We start from the raw sequence: 22,939 nt of genomic DNA, 5'->3' as shown, positions 1-22,939 counted from the left end.
GTTTAGAAACATGCTGCATTATTCATTACAAGTGGCAAAAGGAATCAATATATCTTTCTTTATTGTATTTAGTGCTGTAAATGTAATAAAAAGCAAGTTTGCAACATGTGACGGTTGTGAAGAAAATACAAATATCCAGCTGTTACATTTTTATTTTTTTAAATAATACTACAAATATTACTTAATATAACAGTCCAACAGACACATAGACACTTGAATATAATTGAGTTGATTTATTGACCTCCTTATCTTACAAATGTGTTTAAATGGTGACTGATGCTAGGACGGCTTTACTTGATTCTCCATATAACAACAAAGAAAAATGACATAGAAAAATAACAAAGATTATTAAAAACCTATATTATAATCCACGTTTATAAAATAAAATCGCCCTTTAGGCATAACAACATGTTACATTTATTTTTCTCACAATGACAGTGCATTACATTTTTACACTCCATACTTAATACATCCCTCCTTTTTTTTTTTTTTTTGAGTTTTTTCATTACAAACATTTGAGAACATAAAAGTTACAGGAAGTCCCCCGGGGGCAGCTGCATAGCGTGCCGATGCGCGCGCCTTTACGCACGGCACACGGCTCTCCAGCGTCACACTGAAACAATAAAAACAACATAAATGTATGAAAATGCAGGTTGTACACTTCCTTTCTTAATCGACGAACAGAAATGTCTAAAGTAGTCTTATAGCAAGAACAAGTCAGAAAGTAATCGTATGCTTTGATTCCAAGTTCAAACGCCAATTGTACAATTATTATCTACCTTTTATACACAGCTTCGTCTTATGCAACGGAGAAATGATATTTCAGAAAAGTATTATACCTGAGCATAGGTGTTTTAGAATGTAATGAAACAAATATATATATTGAAAGTAACCCATTCCCAAGTAATTGTACATACCGAAGGCAGCCAGCCATGTTTTTTCTCTAAAGGCATCTCTTTGCTTCTCAGTTTCTCCAAAACTTCTTGCAAGGCGTCAATCTGCAGAGAAAAAAAGGCAAAACGTGATATTTTCATTAAAAAAAACTGTGCTATTATTACTTTTTTGTATCCTCCATTAATAAGTGTATCCAACAAATGAAATGCTCTATCGACACATAGCAAGGCTTCGTTCATTCTGCTGACACATTTCACACCCATGTCCCTGATCAAGTCTCTCACCAGGTCTTTCTCCTGTTGGGTTTTCAGGGGGAAATCCAATGAGCGCGTCTCCAGGGAGGAGTCTTCTGCACGAGCGAGCCACAGGTAGGCGCAGCAGCAGGTGGCCGCGAAGAAGAGAGCCCGAGCGCTGACCATGGTGCTGACACAAAAACACGAGCAGCTTTCTCTTTACCGGGGGAGAAAAGTGAAAAGTCTGCGGTGGATCTGTGGAGGTTTGGAGGTCTACAGAGAGACCCCTCTTTATATAAACAGGCTGCTGTTGACATCAGCCACCCTCTGAAATATTAATGACCATTTTGACCGGCGCTGACACTGCTCAACACCTTTGTATCTTTGCGGAAGTGACCTGGCAGGAGGAAATCAAGGAGGGTTAAAGGTGGATTTACATTTCATAGAACATATTTGATAACGTAATCTAGTGGCTGTGTAGGAATCAAAATTTGAACACATGCTTACAATCTAATTTCACTTTGTTCTTAATTTATGAATATTTTCTTTGTTTGCAAAGTAGTCCTCTTCAGTTAAACATGACTCATTCATGAGTCAGTTTGATGTGTCAGAATCAGACAATAGATAATACAGAACATAAAACAGAACATGAAACCATCACTGAACAAAACTTTGTATGAATGTGAACTGTCAAATCAACGGAACAACGCAACACTATAAAGTTTTCTAAAAACCTAACTGGGTTCTCTTAACTACCCGAGTCCTGACACAAACCTTTCCTTCCCTGTCTTGCTGCTGAACGATTCTAACTTATTTAGTCAACTCTGTCCAATAAACCCGAGCTCAGGTTAACCCACAGTGACACCAATCTGTAATCAGGATCCAATTTCCTTCTGTAGGAATAACCTTAAGGGATATGTTTACACACCACTCCTGTCAGAGACCCCATGTCTCATGACAATCACCGTTACACCTGAGGGGCCATTACTTCACCATGTTGATCCCAATTTTCTCCCCTGTCTCCTGAAAAAGCCAAGGCCAAGGAAGAATTGAGGGCAGTGGTCAATAAATAATGCCTGTGACTCATTCAGGGCTAATATGTGCAATGAAAAAAACTTTTTATAAGTTTTTAGATCTAGAGTTTTTGAAACAATATATTAATATTGTATATTATATATACATATGTATGTGCCTTAACAAGCAAGTACAGCAGGCTATGTACTTTTGTAACTGCATTTTGAAAACTGATTTTTTTTTCTTCCACATTTTAAGATGTCTATCATGGTAATGTGATGGTTTTGAGTGGTTAATGGTTTTAAAAACGCCAGTATTGATTTTATCAGTAGAAATACAGCAAAGACAGTAAGGTGGATGTTTTTGAATTTAAAAAAGGTGACTCAATTATACTTTTAATCAATGTAACATGTATTATATGGATGAATGTAATTGTGAACCTAAATAAATACACGTGCGTCTTATCCTGATTAAATATTAACTGAAACCTGTTGAAGGAGTCATTCAAACAGACAAGATTCAAAATTCAAATGTTTAATGTCTTATCATATCAGTGTAGTTGTGTAATAAATGAAAAATGTGGGTCACAGATTCCTCCACAATGCAATTACAAGACATTAAACAAATTAATATAACTAGTCAATATTTCTACTTAATACACTTGTTTCAAACAAATTTGACTTCCCTGTGATTGTCTCCATGTATCTGATCATTTCCCTATCTCCCTGCATTTTGCAAGAATTCTAAACTCATTTAATGGCTGTGGTTGCAGTTCCTCACTCCTGCCGCAGGGGGGCAGCAGCACACTGAAGTTCCGGAAGTGAATAATGACAAAACCGGAAGTGCCCAGTGTAGATAGCAGTGTTGTGGAGATAATTCTCAATCTTTTTTAACGTTTCATTGTTCAGGTTGGGTTACTAGGGAACAATGTCTGAACGAAAAGTATTAAATGTAAGTATATAAACAGCCTGCCTCTCTTTTTAAACAGTTTGAGCAGTGTAAGAAACCAGGCTAGTGTTAGCTTTGAAGCTAAGTGCGATAATTACACAAGCTATTAGCATTAGCGATGAATGTGTTAACTTTGCGTTGTTATGATTGTTTCAACTTTGCATTTGTGACATTTTAAGTAACTATTGTTACCACTGACGTTTCTGAAATAATAAAATGCCTAAATAAATAAATTAGCACCACATTGGCTTGTTATTCATTTTCATCTCTGTTTTGTGTTCCGCAGAAATACTACCCCCCCGATTTTGATCCATGCAAAATCCCAAAGCTTAAACTCCCCAAAGATCGTCAGTATGTGGTCAGATTGATGGCTCCATTCAATATGAGGTATGTGTGTTTCATCCATGCTCCACACTAATGTCAAACATATAACATTACACAGTCAAGTGTGCTGTTTTCAATACACACACAAAAAACAACACAGTACAATTGATTTAAATATTTAAATCCTGGTGCAATTCCATGATTTGATCTTGATAGCTTGGGGAAATAAGGTCCTTACACCTAAGGGTCTTTCATTCTCTTATCCTGCAAGTGTAAGAAAGAAAGTGAGCAATTGTTTGATCATTTAATTTGCTGCCTTAAAGGTGGGGTTGGTAAGTTTGAGAAACCGGCTCGAGATACACTTTTTGTTATATTCCATGGAATGCTCTTAACATCCCGATAGCATTGAATATCGTAAGTGTTTTGACAGAAAATCCATATAAAATGTAATCTGTGGAAGCCACGGTCAATCATTTTAGCCGGCCCGGCTAAAGTAACTGGGTGGCCTACCTGCCTGTCAGCCTTCCATCTGTGCACAAACTTATCTCGTGCCCTCATTGGTCATGTGCGCATTCGTGTGAGTTGGAGGAGGGGCTCTATAAGGAAGTGGCAGATTTGTTACGGCTGTGTATTTTCAAATTCTAGCGCACTCGAGCTGGTTTCTCCAAAATTACCTACCCCACCTTTAATTGTGCTCTACTTACCTACTTTCAAAGTTAAACCTTAGCCTGTGACACCAAATCACAGGTTCCGTCTATGCATGTGCATTAATGGTATAATTCAGGATAACCCTCTACCAAAACTTGATTATTGAGGCCAATGTCAATATTGAAGAATAACATTTTTGAACTACCATTTATTTTTATTCACCATCCAACCCAAAGAGATTCTGATAAGCTAAACTTGGTAAATAATGTCATCTTCAGCTCTAATTCTGAATATAGTTTAAAGAGCGTAGTACACTGAAAGGGTGTTACAAATTGGAAATGAACACATTGACTGTGGTGTCTTCAGTAATGCTTCTCTGGTTGTTTGCAGGTGTAAAACATGTGGCGAGTACATCTACAAGGGGAAGAAGTTCAATGCACGTAAAGAGACCGTTATGAACGAGCTGTACATGGGACTGCCCATTTTCCGTTTCTACATCAAATGCACTCGATGTCTTGCTGAGATCACATTTAAGGTGAGAGTATTTAAAAGAATGATTATCACTGTAATATTTATTAAAAAGAGACAAATGCTTCTACATTAAAGGTTAATGTGTCAGTGCTATTTGTATCAACTCACAAGCATTATGCATAACATCATCTCTCACACTTTCTTATCACGTGACCACAGACTGACCCTGAGAACACAGACTATGCAATGGAGCACGGTGCAACGCGGAACTTCCAGGCAGAGAAACTGCTTGAGGAGGAGGAGAAAAGAATCGTACAGGACAGGGAAGAGGAGGAACTGAACAACCCCATGAAGGTCAGTTTTCAAATGGAATTTACGGTTTGTGTGTTTTTATTTGGCAATTAGAATGAAAAGTTAAAGATTTCCCAATCCTCTTCCAGGTGTTGGAGAACCGCACAAAGGATTCAAAGATGGAGATGGAGGTCCTGGAGAACCTGCAGGAGCTGAAGGAGCTGAACCAGAGGCAGGCACAGGTGGACTTTGAGGGCATGATCGACCGCTACAGTGAGTTCGAGAAGAGGGAGAAAGAACGAGAGAAAGAAGAGGATGAGCGAGAGACAAAGTGAGTGAGGAAAGGTTAAAACACACAATGCCAAATGCTTTAGATACATAGAAACGTTCATCCTTTAGTCATGTGTATTCTTCTTATAATCAGTGGGAATCACTTGAAACTGAGTGTGTGAATTGTTTCACAGAGAGATGTTGGATCGTGCCCTCGTGAAGAGACTCAGAGACTCTGACTCTGATTCAGAGAAGGAGGAGGAGGACAGCAGCGGCTCGCAGGCAAAGAAACCCAGCACAGACAAACCCACAGACATCCTCACCACACTCAAACCCACAGAGGCATTGGTACGATGACCGCTCACATTCAACAAATGAATCTTCTATAAATACATATATTTTTCATAGCTTGTTTAAGCCTATCTTTTGTTATACTCCTCAAGATATCCATCCTGTTGCATGAAAGTGTTCATCTAAAACTCATTATGATCTCTTTCTTCTCCTTCTTTGCCAAAAAAGAACCATGTCTTGTTTTGTATCCACATCATTGATGAACTATTGCCCTTAGTGCTGAACACTGTGACTAGTTTCAATGAGTTTTAATTTAGATTTAATTGGAGAACACTGTTTTTAGTTTAGTTCTTGTTTCTATATTGGCTAAAAATAAACTGAAATGGATTTAATGGTAATGCTGCAGTGTTGACAATAACAACGATGCAAACATAAAATTCCATGTTTTCACAGGGATCCTCAGCTGGAGGAGCGAAGAAGGCCAAGGTGGAGACTTGGGAGAGGAGCGTGGGGACACTGGGAGGTAGAGGGGCACTTGGGTTGCTGGTTGTGCGAAAGAAACCAGCAGCGACTTTCCTCAAACCCCATCCAGTGGCAGCAGCTTCAGCCCCCACTTCACAAACAGGTAAACATCAGTATCTCACACAGCGTAAATTAAAATCTTCTGATATATAAGCCATTATCTACTTTATTTCTTCATTAAACCTATGAGCACATCTTTGTGTGTTTTTGTCTTTCAGATTCAAAGGCATCTACGACTGACTCTAAGAATGCCTCCAAGCCTGTTACCACACAAAATGGGTCATCGTCTCTCAGCCTGCTGGGGGCGTATTCAGACAGTGACAGCAATGACAGCGAATGAAAAGTTGCTCGGGTGGTTTTTGATTTGATTGATTGACGCACAATTGTATAAATGATGCATCAAGGATATTATGATGTGGACCTTTTTGTAATCTGCACAGAAAGCAGCGTCACATGTTAACCAGTCCGTGGGTCTATCCTATGAAAACCTTTCTATAAAGAAGTTAATGATGAAGTCAATGTGTTGGCAGGCATTCATTAGCGGGAATTATATTGTCTGTGGACCAAACCCAGTGAACAAAATAATTATTTCTTAGCCAATCCACTGTTTTATGGACACGTTGAATCCATGCAAGTGGTATTCGCCCTGTGAGAATATCAGATTTCAATTGTAATGTTTATTAAAATGTGTTGTATTCAACCCGGTGTCCTGGACATGCTTTGACGTCCTTTAATGTCTCTCATAAAACTTAAATGTGGAATCTGAATATGTAGTTTTTATATTGTTGTGCCAAAAAATGTCTGTTGGCACACACATACATTGATTTATGTACGTCAGAGACAGGAATATAAGAAGAATCAACTATAAACTTGCAATGATTCCAAAAAATTAATAAAAGCATTTGCACCGTTGATTGTGATTTTATATTTTATATGGCTGAGTTCAATTCAAAGAGATAATGTATTATCATCATCATCCTCTTATCACCGTCATAATTTTCCTCTTATAAAACCCTCCTGGTTTAGTCTGAATACAGAGGGGGAATCTCCAATGTCATATTTTACTTTACTTTAGTCACTTTCTTACATATATATATATTTTGTGTAAAATATTGCCTTTTAAAACGTCACAATGGTCTTTAAAAATAGTTTTGTCAAATAGCTTTCATAATAGTACTATTTTTGCTCCTTTCTTTAAAATCTTTTTTTTTCCTGTAGTATAAATCTAATTATGTTGCTGCAGTATTTTGGTCTTTTATAAAAACGTTTTAATTTATTCAGAATATTATTACTTTTATGCATTACTTGTGATGTGTGTATTTTCTACTGTAAATGTGTTTACATTAGCTGTTTATTGTTTTTATTTGTATTATGTTAATACTGTATTCCCCCTTTTAAGTATGTTAATGCATGAAGAGTATTTTCACATTATGCTACTTTATACTTTTACTTCACTACATTGTGTAGGCTAATGTACCTTTTTCTCCACAACGTCTTTTTTTACATATTTAGTTACTAGTTTCTTTGCAGATTTAGGTCATTAATACAAGAGAAGATATAAATCAACGCACACTATATTATAATAGTAAAGGTTTAGCTACCCCATACTTAGTAGTGTATAAAGTCATTCAAGTAAACCCCACCTTTACCAAGTGCAACATTGAAGAGATTAACACATTAATGCAACAATTTTAAAACAAACTAGTGCTATCTGGTGCTTAAAATGGCTATTTTCCATCACGAGTACTATTACTTTTGGAACTTATGCTAATGCTAATACTTTTGTACTTTGTCTTGTAACTGAGTATTTGTACACTGTAGTATTGCTACTTTTACTTACTTGTTTCCACCAAAAACAGTCCACATTAAGGACTCTGTATCTGTAAAACAAATGTTGTTAATTGTGGATCAAGCCACAGTGGTATCTGCATTCATGTCGTCACAGTTAAAACATCGCAGTGTTCCCCTTTAAGCCTGTCGTCAGTGAGTGTTGTGTCTCGGTCTGCTCCACCGTCTGGTCCGGCTAACATTAGCTGACTGACCTGCTTGGCTCAGATGCAGCAGAACGGATTTCACGGATAACAATGTTTTATTCTTAGTCCTAAAAACGTGAAAAAAACGAAACGCCAGATGGTTGACAGAAAGACGTAACTGGACCGGGAACCGTCAATGCAACGAAAGAGGGTGAGCGTGAATAAGTAAAGCCGTTAGTAAACGGTTGGAACGCTTCGACGTTAGATGCTATCCGGCTAACTTTGCTAAGCTAGTTTTGGCATATTAACAACAGTGTTGACCATCAGTTGTTCAACTCATAATTCTTTAACCCTTTTTTTTTTTTTTAAATGTATAACATAACATAAGCGTTTGTCAAACATTACGCTTGGTGCTGATACTTTCAAAGGACATCTTCAATCTGCTGTTATTAATATGTGATTGATTGAATCCCCTAATTTACCCCCTGATGCTAACTAGCTATTGTCAATGGTTTTTGTGATTTTCTGATTTAGCAAGATTGCTAGCGCTGACCTTTTGTTATCAGAGCTCACTGTCATCTTGCATTTAATAATGTTAAGTGTGAGGTGCTGCACATTTTATTTCTCCTGGACCTGTTGATTAATGCCAATACCTTTTTTATTTCTCAGGGCATTGCCAGATTTGAGAGGGATTTAACAACTTTAGCCAATGGTATGCTAACTGAATACAAATCTCATTGTGATCATTAGCCTGCTTTACTCAGAGGTGGAAGAAATACTCCGATTATTTACTGAAGTTAAAATAGCATAAAAGTACTGTAATCCAAATTGCACTTAATTAAAAGTACACAAGTATTGGCATCAAATATATACTTTATGTACCAAAAGTATTTGTTATGCAGAATGGCCCATGTAGGCACTTTATTTGTATAATAATATATTATAATTAGTGGTGCATTGATATGTTCATCACTTCAATGTTGCACTTGATCTGGATTGCTTTATACACTACTGGGTAGATTAACCAATGGAAATACACGATAATGTATTAGTCAATTTATATTTTATAATAATAATCTAAATCTGAAAAGTATCTATATCTGTAAAATGAATGTAGTTGAGTAAAACAGTACAACATGTGCCTATAAAATGTAGTCTGGTAAAAGTATAAAGTAGCATAATGTGAAAATAGTCAAGTAAAGTACAAGTAGCGCACTCAACGGTACTTGAGTAAATGTACTTTGGTACATTCCACCGCTGGGTTTACTTATAAGACTTTAACTCAAGGTTACAGTTTTACCATTTGTCTGGTATTTAGTTCATTGTTCTCGATACCATATATCCATCATTACCTAACAGAAGCAACATATATTGTCCCAGTTCATGTCCCAATTGATTCTTGAAAAAGATAATGTAGATTATTCTAACATATCTATATGCCACTTCATTCCCAGATCCATGGCAAAGTGGCTGAAGGACTACCTAAACTTTGGCTCCAGGCGTGACCCTCCGCAGGTCCCGAGGCCAGATTACAGTGAGAGTGACATTTTGAGGGCCTACAGAGCTCAGAAGGAGCTAGATTTCGAGGACCCGTATCAACACTCTGAAAAGGAGCGTCAGAATGGTGGTTTCAGCCCCTGTAAGGCCACAATGAGCCTTCCCTCTTTCCCTGCATTCGACTCAGTGCTGCCCAGCGGTCTGGAGGTATGGCATGGATGTTTTTACACTCATTTACAAAACAAGTTTGCATTTACATCAAAGTTTCATTGTTTTGAAAATGTTTTACCAGATACTGTTTAATGTTGGCAATGTAAACTTTCATCACTTTCTCACTTGGACAATGAGTGTTGAAGATACATTTGAAGTTGTGTGTGTTGTGTTTCAGGTGAAAGTGATATCTCCCAAGCACAGACTTATTAAAGTGGACTCTCAGGAGTTTGGCTGCAGTAAAGTCCCCCTCAGTCCTGTGACTATACAGGAGGAACCTGTAAGAAACATTTTTTATTTGTGATCAGCTTTCATTTTTTCTGCCACATCACCCTTATTGCTGTTTCTCTATTCCCTCCCTGCTTTTTCCCTTTTATAATTCACATACAAAACACACACATACAACACACACACAAAGTGAAATGCTTTGTTCCTCTCTCCATTTCAAGGTGGTTCCCTCTGCCCCAGCAGCGTCGGACGCTGACACCGACTATTCTGATCCATTTGATGTCCGTCCAGACCCAAGAGGCAGACCAAACTGGGAGCCAAAATCCGCACCAACTGACTGCTGCAGTTATATGGAGCCATTTGAGGCCCAGAGGATTATCTCAGGTTTGTTTTGCGATCTTTTCCCCCCTCACATTTTAGGTTCCTTGGAATATTTACAGTTTTAGACTATCTACATATTCACAGTGCCAGCATGTTATTTTTCTTCTGAAAGTGACATTTTTATTCTCAGTTTCTACTACAACAAACAGTGTTTTCTTATACTGTCTGTCTGAATATGTCTGTATTCGCCATCTGTCTGAAAAGCTCAGTTTTATTTCCTGTCTCTTTTAATCCCCCTCTCAAAATAGCTCAGTCTGCTGATTGGTCAGTGTTTTTCCAAATATGCCCTGTGGCCTCTGCTACATCCATGCAGCCAGGGAGTGATTATAGCAGCACTGGAGTGGCACTAGGGATGGGTATCGTCATCCGGTCTGCTTATCGATTCCGGTTCTCATCGATTCCCCGTTTTGATTCCAAAATTGTAAAAGAAAGAGGTCAAACGTTTAGATAACAAACATATCTTTATTCTTTTAAGCTTTAACTTACATTTTTACAAATAAAAAATATAAATGCAAAACAAATGTATTGCGCAATAGCTGTGCTTTATTTTAACTGAGCTATGCCTGTGGCAAGCTATTAGCAGGCATTACACTGTGCCTTGTCTTTTTCTTTTTTAGTGTAGTTGAGCCTCACTTTAGAGCGTTTACCGCCATCCATCTTTGGTGTTATGAAGTGACTGAGCTCGTGAACTGTCTACGGGAGGGCGTGGGGAGCCTCGCTGCGGGGCAACTGTGGACCTCTGTCGCCTGTCAGCGCAACTTACATGGCGCCGTTTAAAAAAATGAAGGGCGCTGACGACCGGCCGTTTTGTGATTCTCCAGAACACACAGATGGCCAGTCCGCCCTTACCCTGTATTCCACCGGGTCACCGCGGCGCAGACGGACCCGGTGGAATACAGGGTCTACCGCGTTTAGGAACCGTTAAGCAGAACCGAAATTGTGTATTTTGTATGGGTACCCGGTACCCGGCATTTTCTTATCGGTTCTCATCTGGAACCAAGTTTCGGTTCCCAACCCTAAGTGGCACTTCTACTTATTTGTAGCATAGTTGGTATAGTTGGATATCACAAAGTTACAGAAGTCTGGCCTGTTTAAAGCATAGACTGTATGGGCTAAAGGCGCTGTTTCTAAATTAGCGCTGCGTGCACTTGTCATTTTGATTCAAAGTATTTATTTATCACCTAGTCCTACCTTAAAAAACAAGACATGAAACCTAACTTTTTACAATATGGGACTCTTTAAAATTGTGCTGGAATTAATTTACTCCTTGTTTACTATGCAGAGCTGCAGCACAGCATGATGACTAACAGGTCTGGGAGTGGAGATGGGGCCCAAATCTACGATAACCCGTACGAGGAGAGGACTCGCCACCAGCACCGAGCCAATCCAGCCGCACAGCAGCTGACTCAGCGCGTTGAGGGCGGTCTCCCCCCGATAGACGGCAGGGAGAGCAAGCTGCCTCAGGATGATGAGAGGCCGGCGGACGAGTACGACCAGCCCTGGGAGTGGAAGAAGGACAACATCTCGAAAGCTCTAGCAGGTAAACTCGATGTCTCAATCTGTGTCTGTTGTCTTCAATACTCTTGTTTTTCTTTTTTAACGTACTGTATGGTTCTTTTTGGCCATAGTTCAGTTTGAAGGGGCAGAAAGGGAGCGCTCGCGGGCTCAGACAGATCAGACCAGGCTCACCAAGACGGGCACTTGTTCTACAGCGTCTGAGTGCACCACACTGCGCCTGGTGGGAGACACTCCTCCTCTCCTGGGAGAGAGAGTGGACCCGTTTATGCCGCTGGAGAGACAAGTGTAAGTGTACATCTGCAATGTTCAAAGATCATTTCTGCTGTTTTTATTTCACAGTGCCATTTTATTTGATAACCTCTCCCACATCCCATAGATTTAATAACCTGGATTATTGTTTGTTTTTTCTCCCACTGGGTAAACATTTTTGAAAATATAATTTTTTAGAGCTTCTAAAAGACTTACTCCTATATAACTTGATTTCTAACACTTTTCAAACAAAGAGGAAAAGTGTAGAACATTGGGGAAAAAACTGCATAAAAAGGAAAATGTAATCAAATGAAAAAGATAGTATAATCAAGGTCAGGTTTTATTTAGCACATTTTGAAAACGATTTTTGGTCGAGCCAAAGTGCTGTACATGCAAATAATAAATAACACATTACTACAATCGCAAAACAGAAGACAATAAATTACAACAGTAAATATAAAAATCAAACACAGGGAAATGTCATGAGTCGTGCTCCGCTCTGACTACAAGGCCAGAGAGAAGAAGTGAGGATTTAAAAACCCCTAGGGTCTGGGCCGACCTCACATGGAGGGGCAGAGTGTTCCAGAGCCTGGTGCCAGCTGCAGCGAAGGCTCGGTGCCCTCTGGTTTTGAGCCTGGTCTTGGGCACTATCAGCAGCAGCTGGTCAGCAGACCTTAAAGCTCTGGCTGGGGTGTAGCGATGGAGAAGTTCAGCTATATAGGCCGGAACCAGCCCATTTAGTTCTTTAAAAACAAATTAAAAGAATTTAAAATCAATTCTGAACCGAATTGGAAGCCAGTGCAATGAGGCCAGAATTTGGGTGATGTGGTCACGCTTTTTATGGCCAGTGAGAAGCGTGCAGCTGCGTTCTGCACTACATGTAGCTGCAGGCGTCTAATTGACGCCTGGTCCATACCCACGTATAGAGCATTGCAATAATCCAACCTTGTGGTTACAAAGGCGTTAATAGCCCTTTCTAGGTCTTTAAAAGATAAAAACGACTTGGTCTTGGCCAATAGTAGTATTTTAAAAATATAGTATATTAGTATACTATTGCATAAATTAAACAAGGTGTATCAAAGTTCAGCTGAGATATCAACCAATCAAAAGAACAGAGGAACATGAGAGTTTTTAACATACGTTGGTTTGTAGTTGCACATACCGATGGAAGGTAAGGACTTTAGGCCGTATTACATTCATTTTTTAGCAAGAATTGTGGCGATTCAAGCAAACATGCTGCTGAGAAAAGCTTCCTGACTCCAATAACACTAGAGTATGATGGGGATGTTTGAAGGATTATGGATGATATTGATTCTCTTTCCCATGGTTCCTTAGTGGGCCTTCTGTGTCAGTGGGGTAATGTGTTATTCATCCTTAGTGGGGAAATATAAGCTTTTAATGGCTTCATAACTCGACATATGAGCATAGAGAGGAAATGACTTTCCGGTGGGATATTGATGAAAATAAAAGGTTTAATTTCTTTATTGTTTTCTTATTACATGTTTCCCTCAGATAAATTTTTGATTACAATGATTGTTCGAGAGCAATTATCATCTTTTTTCACTTTTGTCGTACACTGTTATTCCTCTATTTTGTTCTTTATGGAAATTAACTGTGTGTGAGCTTTATGGTAAATAAAGGAAGCTTACTTTTTGCAGTCTCAGATCAAAACTGTTACAACATAGTGGGAATGCACATTTACCGGATACATAAATCACTTCCACATATATCGCAATGTCCAACAGTCAGTCTGCTATTTAAGCATTCAAGTAAACAAGTAAAAGAAACGACACATTTAGACAGAAAACCAGGGAAAGTTGTTTTGACGCTGCTGAAAGCTTACCTGTAAACTAGGGATGCCAGTGATTATTTGATTATTCGAATATTCGTTACAGTCTGCATAATCGAATATTATTTTTAAAAATCGATTTTATTTATATATATTTTAATTATTATTTATGTTTTTTTTTTTTTTTCTGGCTTATTTTCAACCAAAATATAGACTAATGCTAATAATAGTATTAATAATTGTAAATGGCCATCGGTCACACCACCAGTTTGTTTTACTGTAAACTTGGAGGAAGCCTGCGTGCAGAGCAGACTGCTGCTGCAGCACGCTACACACCGACCCCGCTCCCGGGGTTTTGTTATGTTTCATTAACTTTTCCTCACAATATTTGATTTGGTGTAATGAGTTCAGCATCCGGAGGGGAGGCTTTTCAATTACATTTTCCATTGCTAGGAACAGCTTACCCTACCTATTTGCATTGATACAATAAGATCTGTAAACATTTTAAGAGTTGTTTTTAAAGTATGTCGACTTACAACTAATTCTTCTTTCATGCCTGTTGTCATCGTCGTAGTGTTTTCCAGACACACAATGTTTGGACCATTCAGCGGTTTCACTATTGAAGCAACTTAGCAATAGTCCCTGAGTTACACTGCATGGATCTCAGTGTTCTGTTGTTTCCTCCTGGTCTCTGCAGGTGGTACCATGGAGCCCTGAGCCGCTCGGAGGCAGAGAGTCTGCTGACTCTGTGCAAGGAGAGCTCGTACCTGGTGAGGAACAGCCAGACCGGCAGGAACGAGTACTCGCTCTCTCTCAGGTAAACTCTCCTTCTCACACGCTGAGTCCAGCTGCAGATCGTTGCTGTCCCACATTCGTCCTTTCAACGACTTTAATGCACATTCTGGGTCTCATTTACAGTTGAAGCCTCTTTTGTTTTATTGTAAGCTGTACTGGACTCCCCACCTCCCAAAAAACGGCTTCTCATATTGTCTCGATTCAGAATTGCTTTCTCTTAAAGGGGAATCCTATTCCACTGTAATGTCTCCAAAATGATCCGATTTTCTTTTTTTGTCTCATTTGGTTCTCTTCTGGTCTGTGGGTGGTGCTAATCGTCTCAGACTTGAGCCCTAAGGCAGCTTTTCATTGTTCGCCCTTTTCCCTTTTATCTCTCTTCCCATATAGGCGCTTTATCTGTGTTGCTTTTTCCTTCCCCCATCCCCCACTCCTCTCTGCAAGTGTGTTTACTTATGAACACTTATGAATAATTAGCATGAAAGCAGCTGTTTTTCCAGTGATCCTCTGCGTGCTGGGACTTATCTCTCGTCTGTACTCATTAATACGAGTGGATTAAACCAAGCTGAACGCTCATGTATGTAGCCAACCAAAACCAAAAGGCATGAATAGTGATCGGAGGTGTCGGTGAATAGATCAGATTACAAATACAAGATGTTTCTACTAGGATCTCTGTGGATTTTTTTCTAGTCCAGTGTTCTAATAATTATGTTCAACAATCCTCTAAAGAGCCAACAAAGCAGTAAGAATGTTATATAAAGTTGATAAGACCTATTCATCAATCTGAGTTTACATCAGTGTTATAAATATTGATGACAGTTTACAAAATCACAAACGTCATTAGGAGATGAATATAATAACAACATGACAATGATTCATGGTAACACTCCAAGCTAAAGCGCATTTGTTGCAAATTACAAACAAATTCATTCCACAGCCACTTGGGACCCCACTGACTCACCATTTTATATTTCGGATAATTCATGCCTTTTAATAAGAGAGCAGTAGTGGAGAGATGACGGGTAACGAGTGGTGTGAAAATATGCAACAAAGCCCCCTGCAGTATTTGAACAAAGGGTGTTGTGTTGATGTTTCACATATACATCCCAGCCTAAGCCATAGGGACGTCCCAACAAGATTAAGAACATTGACACATTTTCGGTAACAACTTTCGTCTGTTCCCAGAACAGAATGCGTTCCCATCAGCGCTTCCGCCAGGGGGGCGTCTTGCCGTCATTTGACGCCCTTATTCAGCTCGGGACGCCCTGAACGCGAGCCGAGGGCGTCCAAAAATATTAATAATTCGAGAGAAGATCGAGAGTTTTTCTCGCTTGAAATAACGAAAAGGAAAAAGGACAAAGACATCCCTCTGTTGGAGGGGCAAAGGAGTCTGGTGGGATTCTTTTCGGAGTATTGAAGATCGTTTCCCCGACATTGAAGGTGCCTGACGCGATGAGCGGGGGGGTTTTAGTGGAGCACGCGTGTGAGCTGCACCCGCGAGCACCAGAGCCTCTACAGCCGGCGCTTTAAAAGAGCCGTGCCAAATGATCCGGCTCACTAACGTATCCCCCCCCCCTCTCTCTCTCGGGGTGGACGCCCTCTCAGCCCTGGTCTGGCGGAAACACTGGTTCCCATAATTGCTTTCAGAGGCATACCTTGACATGTCTCCAGATGGTTTTACTTGCTCGCCGCAACACTTCACTCCAAGAAACCACATTTGGTTTTAGGAATGTGTGTTCCCATAAATGCCCTTTTTGTAAATGTCACAAACAACACACACATTTGAATCTGTTTCCCTCCTTCTTCACAGGAGCTTTAAGGGCTTCATGCACATGAAGTTCACTCGCTCTGCAGACGGGCGCTATGTGCTCGGAGAGAACAGCCCTCCCTTCTCCACCATCCCCGAGGTCATCCACTTCTACACTACACACAAGCTGCCAATCAGAGGAGCTGAACACATGTCTCTACTGTATCCCGTCATAGTGCAGACCCTCTGACACTGTCTCACACACACACACACACACACACACACACACACACACACTTTCTCCTGGTGCTACTGAATACGATATACAGTATACTCAATATTTACCTACTACCTTCCTGTTTTCCTACATGCCTTTTCATTGCCATTCTACCTGCACTGCCCGCTAGAGATTGGGCTGTTTGGTGCCATCTTCTCCTTTTACTATAACCCCAGTAACTACACTGGCAGCTCAATAAAACGTCTCAGTGCCTCATGTAATCACCTGTGAACTGGTATTGTCACTGAAATCCCCTTATTTTAATACTATGGACTCCTCAAAGCAGCAATCATTCATAGAAAGTTGATAACTAAGTACTTTTAAATGTGTCCTGAGAGAGTAGGATCTACACTACATTGCATGAAGACCGGTCTCTTTTACTGTAGAGCAAAGAGTGACTGTACCACTAGGGGCTTAAAGGATAATGGAACGGGTGTTTTTCTTGGTATAGGTAAAGAATATCAAGCAAGATGATGGATATGGGGTGTGGGCTTTTAAACTAAATTTCGACAGTGTACAAAGCAGTTTAAAAAGTGCTCTGACTGCAAAACAACTATTGTTATCATCTTAAGTGTTAGTTACAGTATCAATCCTTTATCCCTGGCCTGTGATTCGTTATATAGCTGCTTCCTTGCAGTGTTTCCCTGAGCTCATGTTTCCAGTGAACAACACCAAGTGACAGCATAATGTCCCAAAGACATGACACGTAACTCTCTTTGCAATACTAGTTTAGAGATCAATAGCAGTATTATACCGAAAGCTTATTGCTTTGTGATTATGACTATTAAAGGAGCTTTGGTAGACTATGTACTGTGCTGTTTTATAAGATTTTAAATGTGTGTTGAAAATAAAAGTGTTTGTTTTTAAATAGTCTGCTGTTTTTTTTTTGCATCCTGTGAATTTTATATGAGCATATTTTGATCGTGTCATATAAACAGATGGTTCTGGCAAAATGTATATTTAAGTTATTTCTCATCTAAAGGTGAGGTAAGTTAAGGCGATGACAGGTAAGTTCCTATTTAAATATTTACAACCGGAGAAAGATGTTTTCTATTCTAGACAACACATGCTTATTTATTGCTTTTTTAATGTGTAGTTGATTGAAACCACCTTTGGATTAACTAATTCTCAGAGATAGCTACAACCATGCAAGATGCAGTTTCTTTACAGATGTGTTGTTGAGATCAAAATGAAGGTTGAGGTGGGTCAGGTGAGGTACGTTTTGCCGTTGGTTGGTGTAATAAAGATGGTCTAGTGCAGGGGTGTCAAACACAATTTCATTGCGGGCCACATTGGAACTATGGTTGCACTCAAAGGGCCGGTTGTAACTTTAAGACTATAAATATTGAATATATATTAAATGATGTATTACAGTATATTACATTATTGCCTCTGCATTGGATTAAAAGTGACATTTGGGGGGAAAAAGCTACGTTTTGAGAAAAAAAATGTAACTGAGAAAAAGTAAAATTCTAAGAAAACAGGCATATTTTGAAGAAAAAAAGTCAAATACTGAGAAAAAAAGGCATATTTTGGAAAGAACTGCTCAAATTCTGATAGAAAAAATTTCAAATTTGAGATGCATTGTGGGACATGTAGTTTATGGGCAACGTGCTTCTGTAAATCGACATATAACCGTATGATAAACATATTATATTCTTTGCAAGCTCTTGTGGGGCCACATGAAATGAAGTCACGGGCCGGATTTGGCCCCCGGGCCTTGAGTTTGACACCCCTGGTCTTGTGCTTTGATGCATTTTATTTGTTTTCTTTAGGAAACCAGGAGCAATGGAAACTGGCATGTACGTGGCCCATAGAGATACATCTGGTACAAATGATTTCATGTTGATAATGCCAAGAAGTGTGATTTTAATGGTGACATTTTAATCCTTAAGAATCTGAGCTTCTTTATTTTGGCTAAACCAATTATTTTAGACTTATCATAGGAGCTGAGGTTGAACTTCTAAAAAACAACCATTGATAACATGTATGGTTCTTGCATCAACAGACAAAATGATTGGGAAATCTTTTTTTTTTTTTAAACCTAAAATATCCATAGTGATGCCTTAATGCGACACACAGTAAGGCGGAGTGGGACATCGCCTCTCCCTTCCCATAGAGGATATTTTGTTTTCTGTACCCCACCAGTGTCACCTGGTATTCAGCCTATTCACCTGATCCCCTAGCAACCAGCAGGTGTCGGTTTCACCACGAGAACCAAGTACAGGTAAAAACTATTATTGCTTCTAATTGTGTTATAGTTACTTTTACAGTAGAGAAACTGTAACGTGGTCAGTTAAAGGTAAATACATTTGTCTCTGTGTTATTAATGGGGTCAGCTACAGATTAAATGTGTGTGTGGTTGGTGCATTGAAGGGTTAAGCCTCAACAGTACATACTCAATATATTTTTTTCATGGGCTACAGCACTCTTAAAATGGATTAGCCATTACCAATAGAGTGTATTACATGGCAAAAATGTTTAGCTAAATTAAGGATGCAAGTTATTATTATTACAACTTCCTTCCCTTTCTATTGTTGTTTTATGTTTAGATTGTTTGTGAAAAAGTAAAAATGCACATGGGTAACATCCTCATTGTTGTGTATAACTCACACAGACTTACAGTATATATCTGAAAAAAGCAATTCATCCGTATTTAATGTTTTAAATGTCTGCTAGATACATTACTTAAACTATCAAAGATACGTCTTAAAACCTACATACAAATATTGAGCTTTGAATTAATAGGTGTCTGATGTGGGTTTTTTCTCCAGCGACAGGATTCAACCACTTAGTTAAAACATCAAAATGATATTATTATACATCATTAAAAGTATTCAATGTAACAAAAATAATATAAAAGTCAATCCTGAATAGTTGGGCTTTACAGTTTTTATGTCTCAATATCAAAAATTGTTTCAGGGCTATTTTATTCGTCATTTTGAAACTGAAATCACAGAATGACATTTCTACTCTTTTATAATAAGTAACAAAAGAGAAAGTGAGCCAGCATGCCTTCGCTTGAGTTGTTGTTGGCACACTGTATAGTCTGTGACAAACAATGTTGTTTACTGTCATGTTTGTGAAGGACAATGGCATTGTGATGAATATCCTCTGCTTCCCTCGCCAGCCAGCTTCAACTATTTTCATGGCAACTTTCACGAAGAAACTTGCTCAACCCAAACCCAACAGACTCAGATATCCAGACCGGTAGGCCCAACTGAATCCTGTCTTCCTCTCTCTGTCTCCATTTGTATTCTGATGTTAAGTCCTCTCTTTTATTTTCCAGTCGTTCTCTTTACTGGCTGGATCAGATGCCACCAGAGGGTACTAGATCCATCACCAAAATCGGTAAATCATTCACATCTCTCTCCAACATTTTCTTCTATTTACAGCATGCCCTTAACTGCTTTTTTGTGATTTGTGCATACATGTTTTTCTTTTTAGAGTTAACCCCTCGCTGGTCGGAGCTATGTAGAAATAAAACATTCTACAGTCAAGTCACGTAAATATGAATTTATACATTATGCTAGTGATGAATGAACTGCTTATGCATGTGTGATTTGTGAGAGGCAATGACACAAAAGTAAGTCCTGTGATGCACTTTGTAAATCTGGTTTAAATGGTTTTCTCTCCTGTGTTTATGACTACAGAACACATGTGAATAAAGGTTTTGCCAGGATAATTTAGACGTACAGTAAATACATTTTTACAATTTACATTTACAACATTAATTAATTGGAAAAAATCCTGACAAAAAATACTACCAAGAAGTTTTTTCCCTACTTGCCAGGAAACACAGCAATGCAGCTGGTAACAATGTTAAATGACAATAATATTTAAATAACTTTAACATTAAAGATTTAATGAGGAAAAAATCAAGTTGTTTAAAAGAGAAACCTCGCTGTGAACTTTTTAGATCTGAACTCATCTCCATCTGGCCTTAATGTTCTACTTTCTCTTCTTGGGTTTCTGCTCGTGTCTGCCCCCTACCTTCCTTTCCCTTCCTCTTCCTGGGTTTCTGCTCGTGTCTGTCCCCTACCTTCCTTTCCCTTCCTCTTCCTGGGTTTCTGCTCGTGTCTGCCCCCTACCTTCCTTTCCCTTCCTCTTCCTGGGTTTCTGCTCGTGTCTGCCCCCTACCTTCCTTTCCCTTCCTCTTCCTGGGTTTCTGCTCGTGTCTGCCCCCTACCTTCTTTTCCCTTCCTCTTCCTGGGTTTCTGCTCGTGTCTGCCCCCTACCTTCCTTTCCCTTCCTCTTCCTCTTTTGTGTCTTATCAACTTCCTTTTTAACTTTCTGTATCCTCATTTATCCACGCTCTCATTGCTCTCTTCCTTTCCTCAGAATTTCTCCCGAGTGGGCGGTGAGCGGCGCAGCTCTCCGGGCCGTCCCCTCAGATCGCCTCTGTGCTCTGGCTCTGCCTCCGGCTCCTGCGGTCGGCTGGCAGCCTGAGCGCCCTCTGCTTAAGCCTGTGAATAACACACACACTATTTCCTGAGAAAATGCTTATCACGAGGTAGCTGGCCGCTTTCCAACTGGCCGCTTTCCAACTGGCCTTTCGACATGTCTTTAAAACTCCACAGCCAACGGTGTTAGTAAGGCAGGAGCATCAAGTACTTAGGAAGGCGACTGAACTTACACGTTTTCTTTGAGTCCTCTGAGTGTATTGCTTATTGGCGTGTTGTCTCCTCCTCGCCCACTGTTGTTCCAGTGGTTTGGTGTTTTCTTGCCTGAAATGCCTCCATTGGCCTCCTTGTTTTATATCCGTAACATAGTGACATCAGTATGTAACACTTGTACGTCTATTGGCTAGCGCTCCAACACATTATACGTCATATGCTAAGGGCCGGGACATCTCTAAGCAGTTGACCAATCACAACAAAGTCGGCCAGCTAACCAATCAGAACAGACAGAGGGTGAAAAGAGGTGCTGCAGCATATGAGAAAAATAAAGAGCTTTTTGAACATTAAAACATGTGAACATGTCAAAGTTGAGACACAAAAAACATACAACTTGAGTTCATACATACAAAATATGACCTTAACTTTAAAGTTGATCCCTTTTTAGGTTGACGGCAACAAAATGAGTGAACTAAGAGTCTAATAAGTGGCAGCAGACTGGATGTAAATTACTTTGATAAGATGTTCTCTAAACAAAATGTATCTGTTGTTAAACCTTCTTCACTGCATTGAGGATAAACAGCAAACTTATGAATGTACATGTGTTTGATAGCTTCAGGGCAGCTCCTGTCTGATATGGTGCTTGTGTGTGTATAACCTCCTTTATGACCTGGTTGTAGTTGAACAGAGGGACGCAGACGGCAGTCGCCACTTCACGAATTTGCCAGCTTGCCCAACCAAAACGAAGGCCAGTTCTGGAGGGTTGTAGCCCCAAATCTAAACCTTTACCTTTGACCCACATACCCTACAAAGCATCAGCACACATGGAACTACTGGCTAGTAAGTATTTCAATTGTTTATCTATCGTGGCATTGTTCTACTTGCTGTATGACATAATTGCTTTTATGTTTTCAGCCCCTAAGCACGACCACCCTAAGTTTGAAGGGCAGCGCTCCGTCTGCTGGCCCGTCTCCAGAGCGGCGAGAAACTGCTCGGCCAGCCATAGACTTCTCGAGCTGTGCGGGCCCAAAAAGAGGATGGCTCTGTTCGAGGGGTACGACCCGAACATCGTTAGCCGGGCGGCCCGCTCTGCCAGACCCTCGCCTCGGATTCAACAGCTGTGTCTACCTCTGCCTCGCAAATGCGCCTCAAACTAGGAGGGATGGGGTTTGATTCCAAAAATGTGTATTGTTCTAATTTTCCTCGTTGTGATAAAAGTCGTTTTCATTCAAAATCAAATGCCTCTTATTTAATCATATACCAGGTATTCTTGGCTATACTCCAAACTAAAAGTTGATGGTTTTATGGGCATCAATCAAAACCAGTTGTAATGCATTACACACACCAGTGGTTGTTGTAATGCATTTGTAATAGTGGTCTCATGGGTGCCACTAGTTGGTTACATTATGAACAAGAAGACCCTCCCCCTCATTGCAGTCACTTCATTGTTAGACCATGAGATAGAATAGACATAGAGGGAGATATTGTTCACAGCAGCTGAAATTGTGTTGAGACATCCTGCAGCGCACATCCTGCTGCTCATATCATTCACATCTTATTTGTTTTGTTAGTTATTGTGAACACGGGCAGAAAGCCAATGACTCAGCTCTGATGAGAAATGCTGAATTATAAATAATACATTTCCAAAAGGCTTAATGAGCCATACAAAAAGACAGCTAAGTCATTTTAATGTTATATAACACGATATCACACTAAGTTAATTAGTGAGTAATAACATTTAGTTTTAACTGTGTGC

General features: G+C 39.6%; 4 protein-coding genes across 5 annotated transcripts; 3 read left to right on the top strand and 1 right to left on the bottom strand.

The window, feature by feature from the left end:
- Positions 1-246: 246 nt before the first annotated feature.
- Positions 247-1,529, bottom strand: LOC307046598 (cocaine- and amphetamine-regulated transcript protein-like). Its single transcript, XM_079693041.1, has 3 exons — positions 1,179-1,529; positions 918-998; positions 247-613 (listed from the first exon to the last, which is right to left on the bottom strand). Exons 1-3 carry the CDS (start codon positions 1,311-1,313, stop codon positions 506-508), a joined length of 324 nt encoding a protein of 107 aa, XP_079549167.1. The 5' UTR covers positions 1,314-1,529; the 3' UTR covers positions 247-505.
- Positions 1,530-2,940: 1,411 nt separating this feature from the next.
- Positions 2,941-6,818, top strand: yju2 (YJU2 splicing factor homolog). The gene is made up of 8 exons (XM_079640796.1): positions 2,941-3,092; positions 3,376-3,476; positions 4,452-4,596; positions 4,752-4,886; positions 4,973-5,154; positions 5,288-5,441; positions 5,838-6,009; positions 6,125-6,818. Exons 1-8 carry the CDS (start codon positions 3,069-3,071, stop codon positions 6,244-6,246), a joined length of 1,035 nt encoding a protein of 344 aa, XP_079496922.1. The 5' UTR covers positions 2,941-3,068; the 3' UTR covers positions 6,247-6,818.
- A 1,047-nt stretch (positions 6,819-7,865) lies between these two features.
- Positions 7,866-17,435, top strand: shda (Src homology 2 domain containing transforming protein D, a). Of its 2 annotated transcripts, XM_079692282.1 has the most exons (9): positions 7,866-8,090; positions 8,549-8,591; positions 9,334-9,583; positions 9,765-9,866; positions 10,036-10,198; positions 11,478-11,735; positions 11,824-11,998; positions 14,449-14,568; positions 16,354-17,435. In XM_079692282.1, exons 3-9 carry the CDS (start codon positions 9,338-9,340, stop codon positions 16,538-16,540), a joined length of 1,251 nt encoding a protein of 416 aa, XP_079548408.1. In that variant the 5' UTR covers positions 7,866-8,090; positions 8,549-8,591; positions 9,334-9,337; the 3' UTR covers positions 16,541-17,435. The 2 variants fall into 2 exon arrangements, with proteins under 2 accessions (XP_079548408.1, XP_079548407.1); XM_079692281.1 differs by lacking the exon at positions 8,549-8,591 and having other exon boundaries at positions 7,868-8,090.
- A 1,203-nt stretch (positions 17,436-18,638) lies between these two features.
- spmap2 (sperm microtubule associated protein 2) lies at positions 18,639-22,396 on the top strand. The gene is made up of 6 exons (XM_079694562.1): positions 18,639-18,794; positions 19,698-19,777; positions 19,857-20,072; positions 20,909-21,035; positions 21,864-22,023; positions 22,099-22,396. The coding sequence occupies exons 2-6, from the start codon at positions 19,716-19,718 to the stop codon at positions 22,338-22,340; spliced, it is 807 nt and encodes a 268-aa protein (XP_079550688.1). The 5' UTR covers positions 18,639-18,794; positions 19,698-19,715; the 3' UTR covers positions 22,341-22,396.
- Positions 22,397-22,939: the final 543 nt, after the last annotated feature.

Source organism: Notothenia rossii (assembly GCF_949606895.1).
Source record: "Notothenia rossii genome assembly, chromosome: 7".
Taxonomy (NCBI): domain Eukaryota; kingdom Metazoa; phylum Chordata; class Actinopteri; order Perciformes; family Nototheniidae; genus Notothenia; species Notothenia rossii.
This window is presented reverse-complemented; position numbering and strand designations above follow the sequence as displayed.

Excerpts from the sequence above, each read along its gene's own strand:
- LOC307046598 (XM_079693041.1), bottom strand. The coding sequence starts at position 1,313 with ATGGTCAGCGCTCGGGCTCTCTTCTTCGCGGCCACCTGCTGCTGCGCC. Across the intron at positions 999-1,178 it reads CCCAACAGGAGAAAGACCTG|ATTGACGCCTTGCAAGAAGT; the intron begins GTGAGAGACTTG and ends TTTTCTCTGCAG. Across the intron at positions 614-917 it reads AACATGGCTGGCTGCCTTCG|TGTGACGCTGGAGAGCCGTG; the intron begins GTATGTACAATT and ends TTATTGTTTCAG.
- yju2 (XM_079640796.1), top strand. The coding sequence starts at position 3,069 with ATGTCTGAACGAAAAGTATTAAAT. Across the intron at positions 4,597-4,751 it reads TTGCTGAGATCACATTTAAG|ACTGACCCTGAGAACACAGA; the intron begins GTGAGAGTATTT and ends ACGTGACCACAG. Across the intron at positions 5,155-5,287 it reads GAGGATGAGCGAGAGACAAA|AGAGATGTTGGATCGTGCCC; the intron begins GTGAGTGAGGAA and ends ATTGTTTCACAG.
- shda (XM_079692282.1), top strand. The coding sequence starts at position 9,338 with ATGGCAAAGTGGCTGAAGGACTACCTAAACTTTGGCTCCAGGCGTGAC. Across the intron at positions 9,867-10,035 it reads TGACTATACAGGAGGAACCT|GTGGTTCCCTCTGCCCCAGC; the intron begins GTAAGAAACATT and ends CTCCATTTCAAG. Across the intron at positions 14,569-16,353 it reads GAGTACTCGCTCTCTCTCAG|GAGCTTTAAGGGCTTCATGC; the intron begins GTAAACTCTCCT and ends CCTTCTTCACAG.
- spmap2 (XM_079694562.1), top strand. The coding sequence starts at position 19,716 with ATGGCAACTTTCACGAAGAAACTTGCTCAACCCAAACCCAACAGACTC. Across the intron at positions 19,778-19,856 it reads AGACTCAGATATCCAGACCG|TCGTTCTCTTTACTGGCTGG; the intron begins GTAGGCCCAACT and ends TTTATTTTCCAG. Across the intron at positions 21,036-21,863 it reads AGCGCCCTCTGCTTAAGCCT|TTGAACAGAGGGACGCAGAC; the intron begins GTGAATAACACA and ends ACCTGGTTGTAG.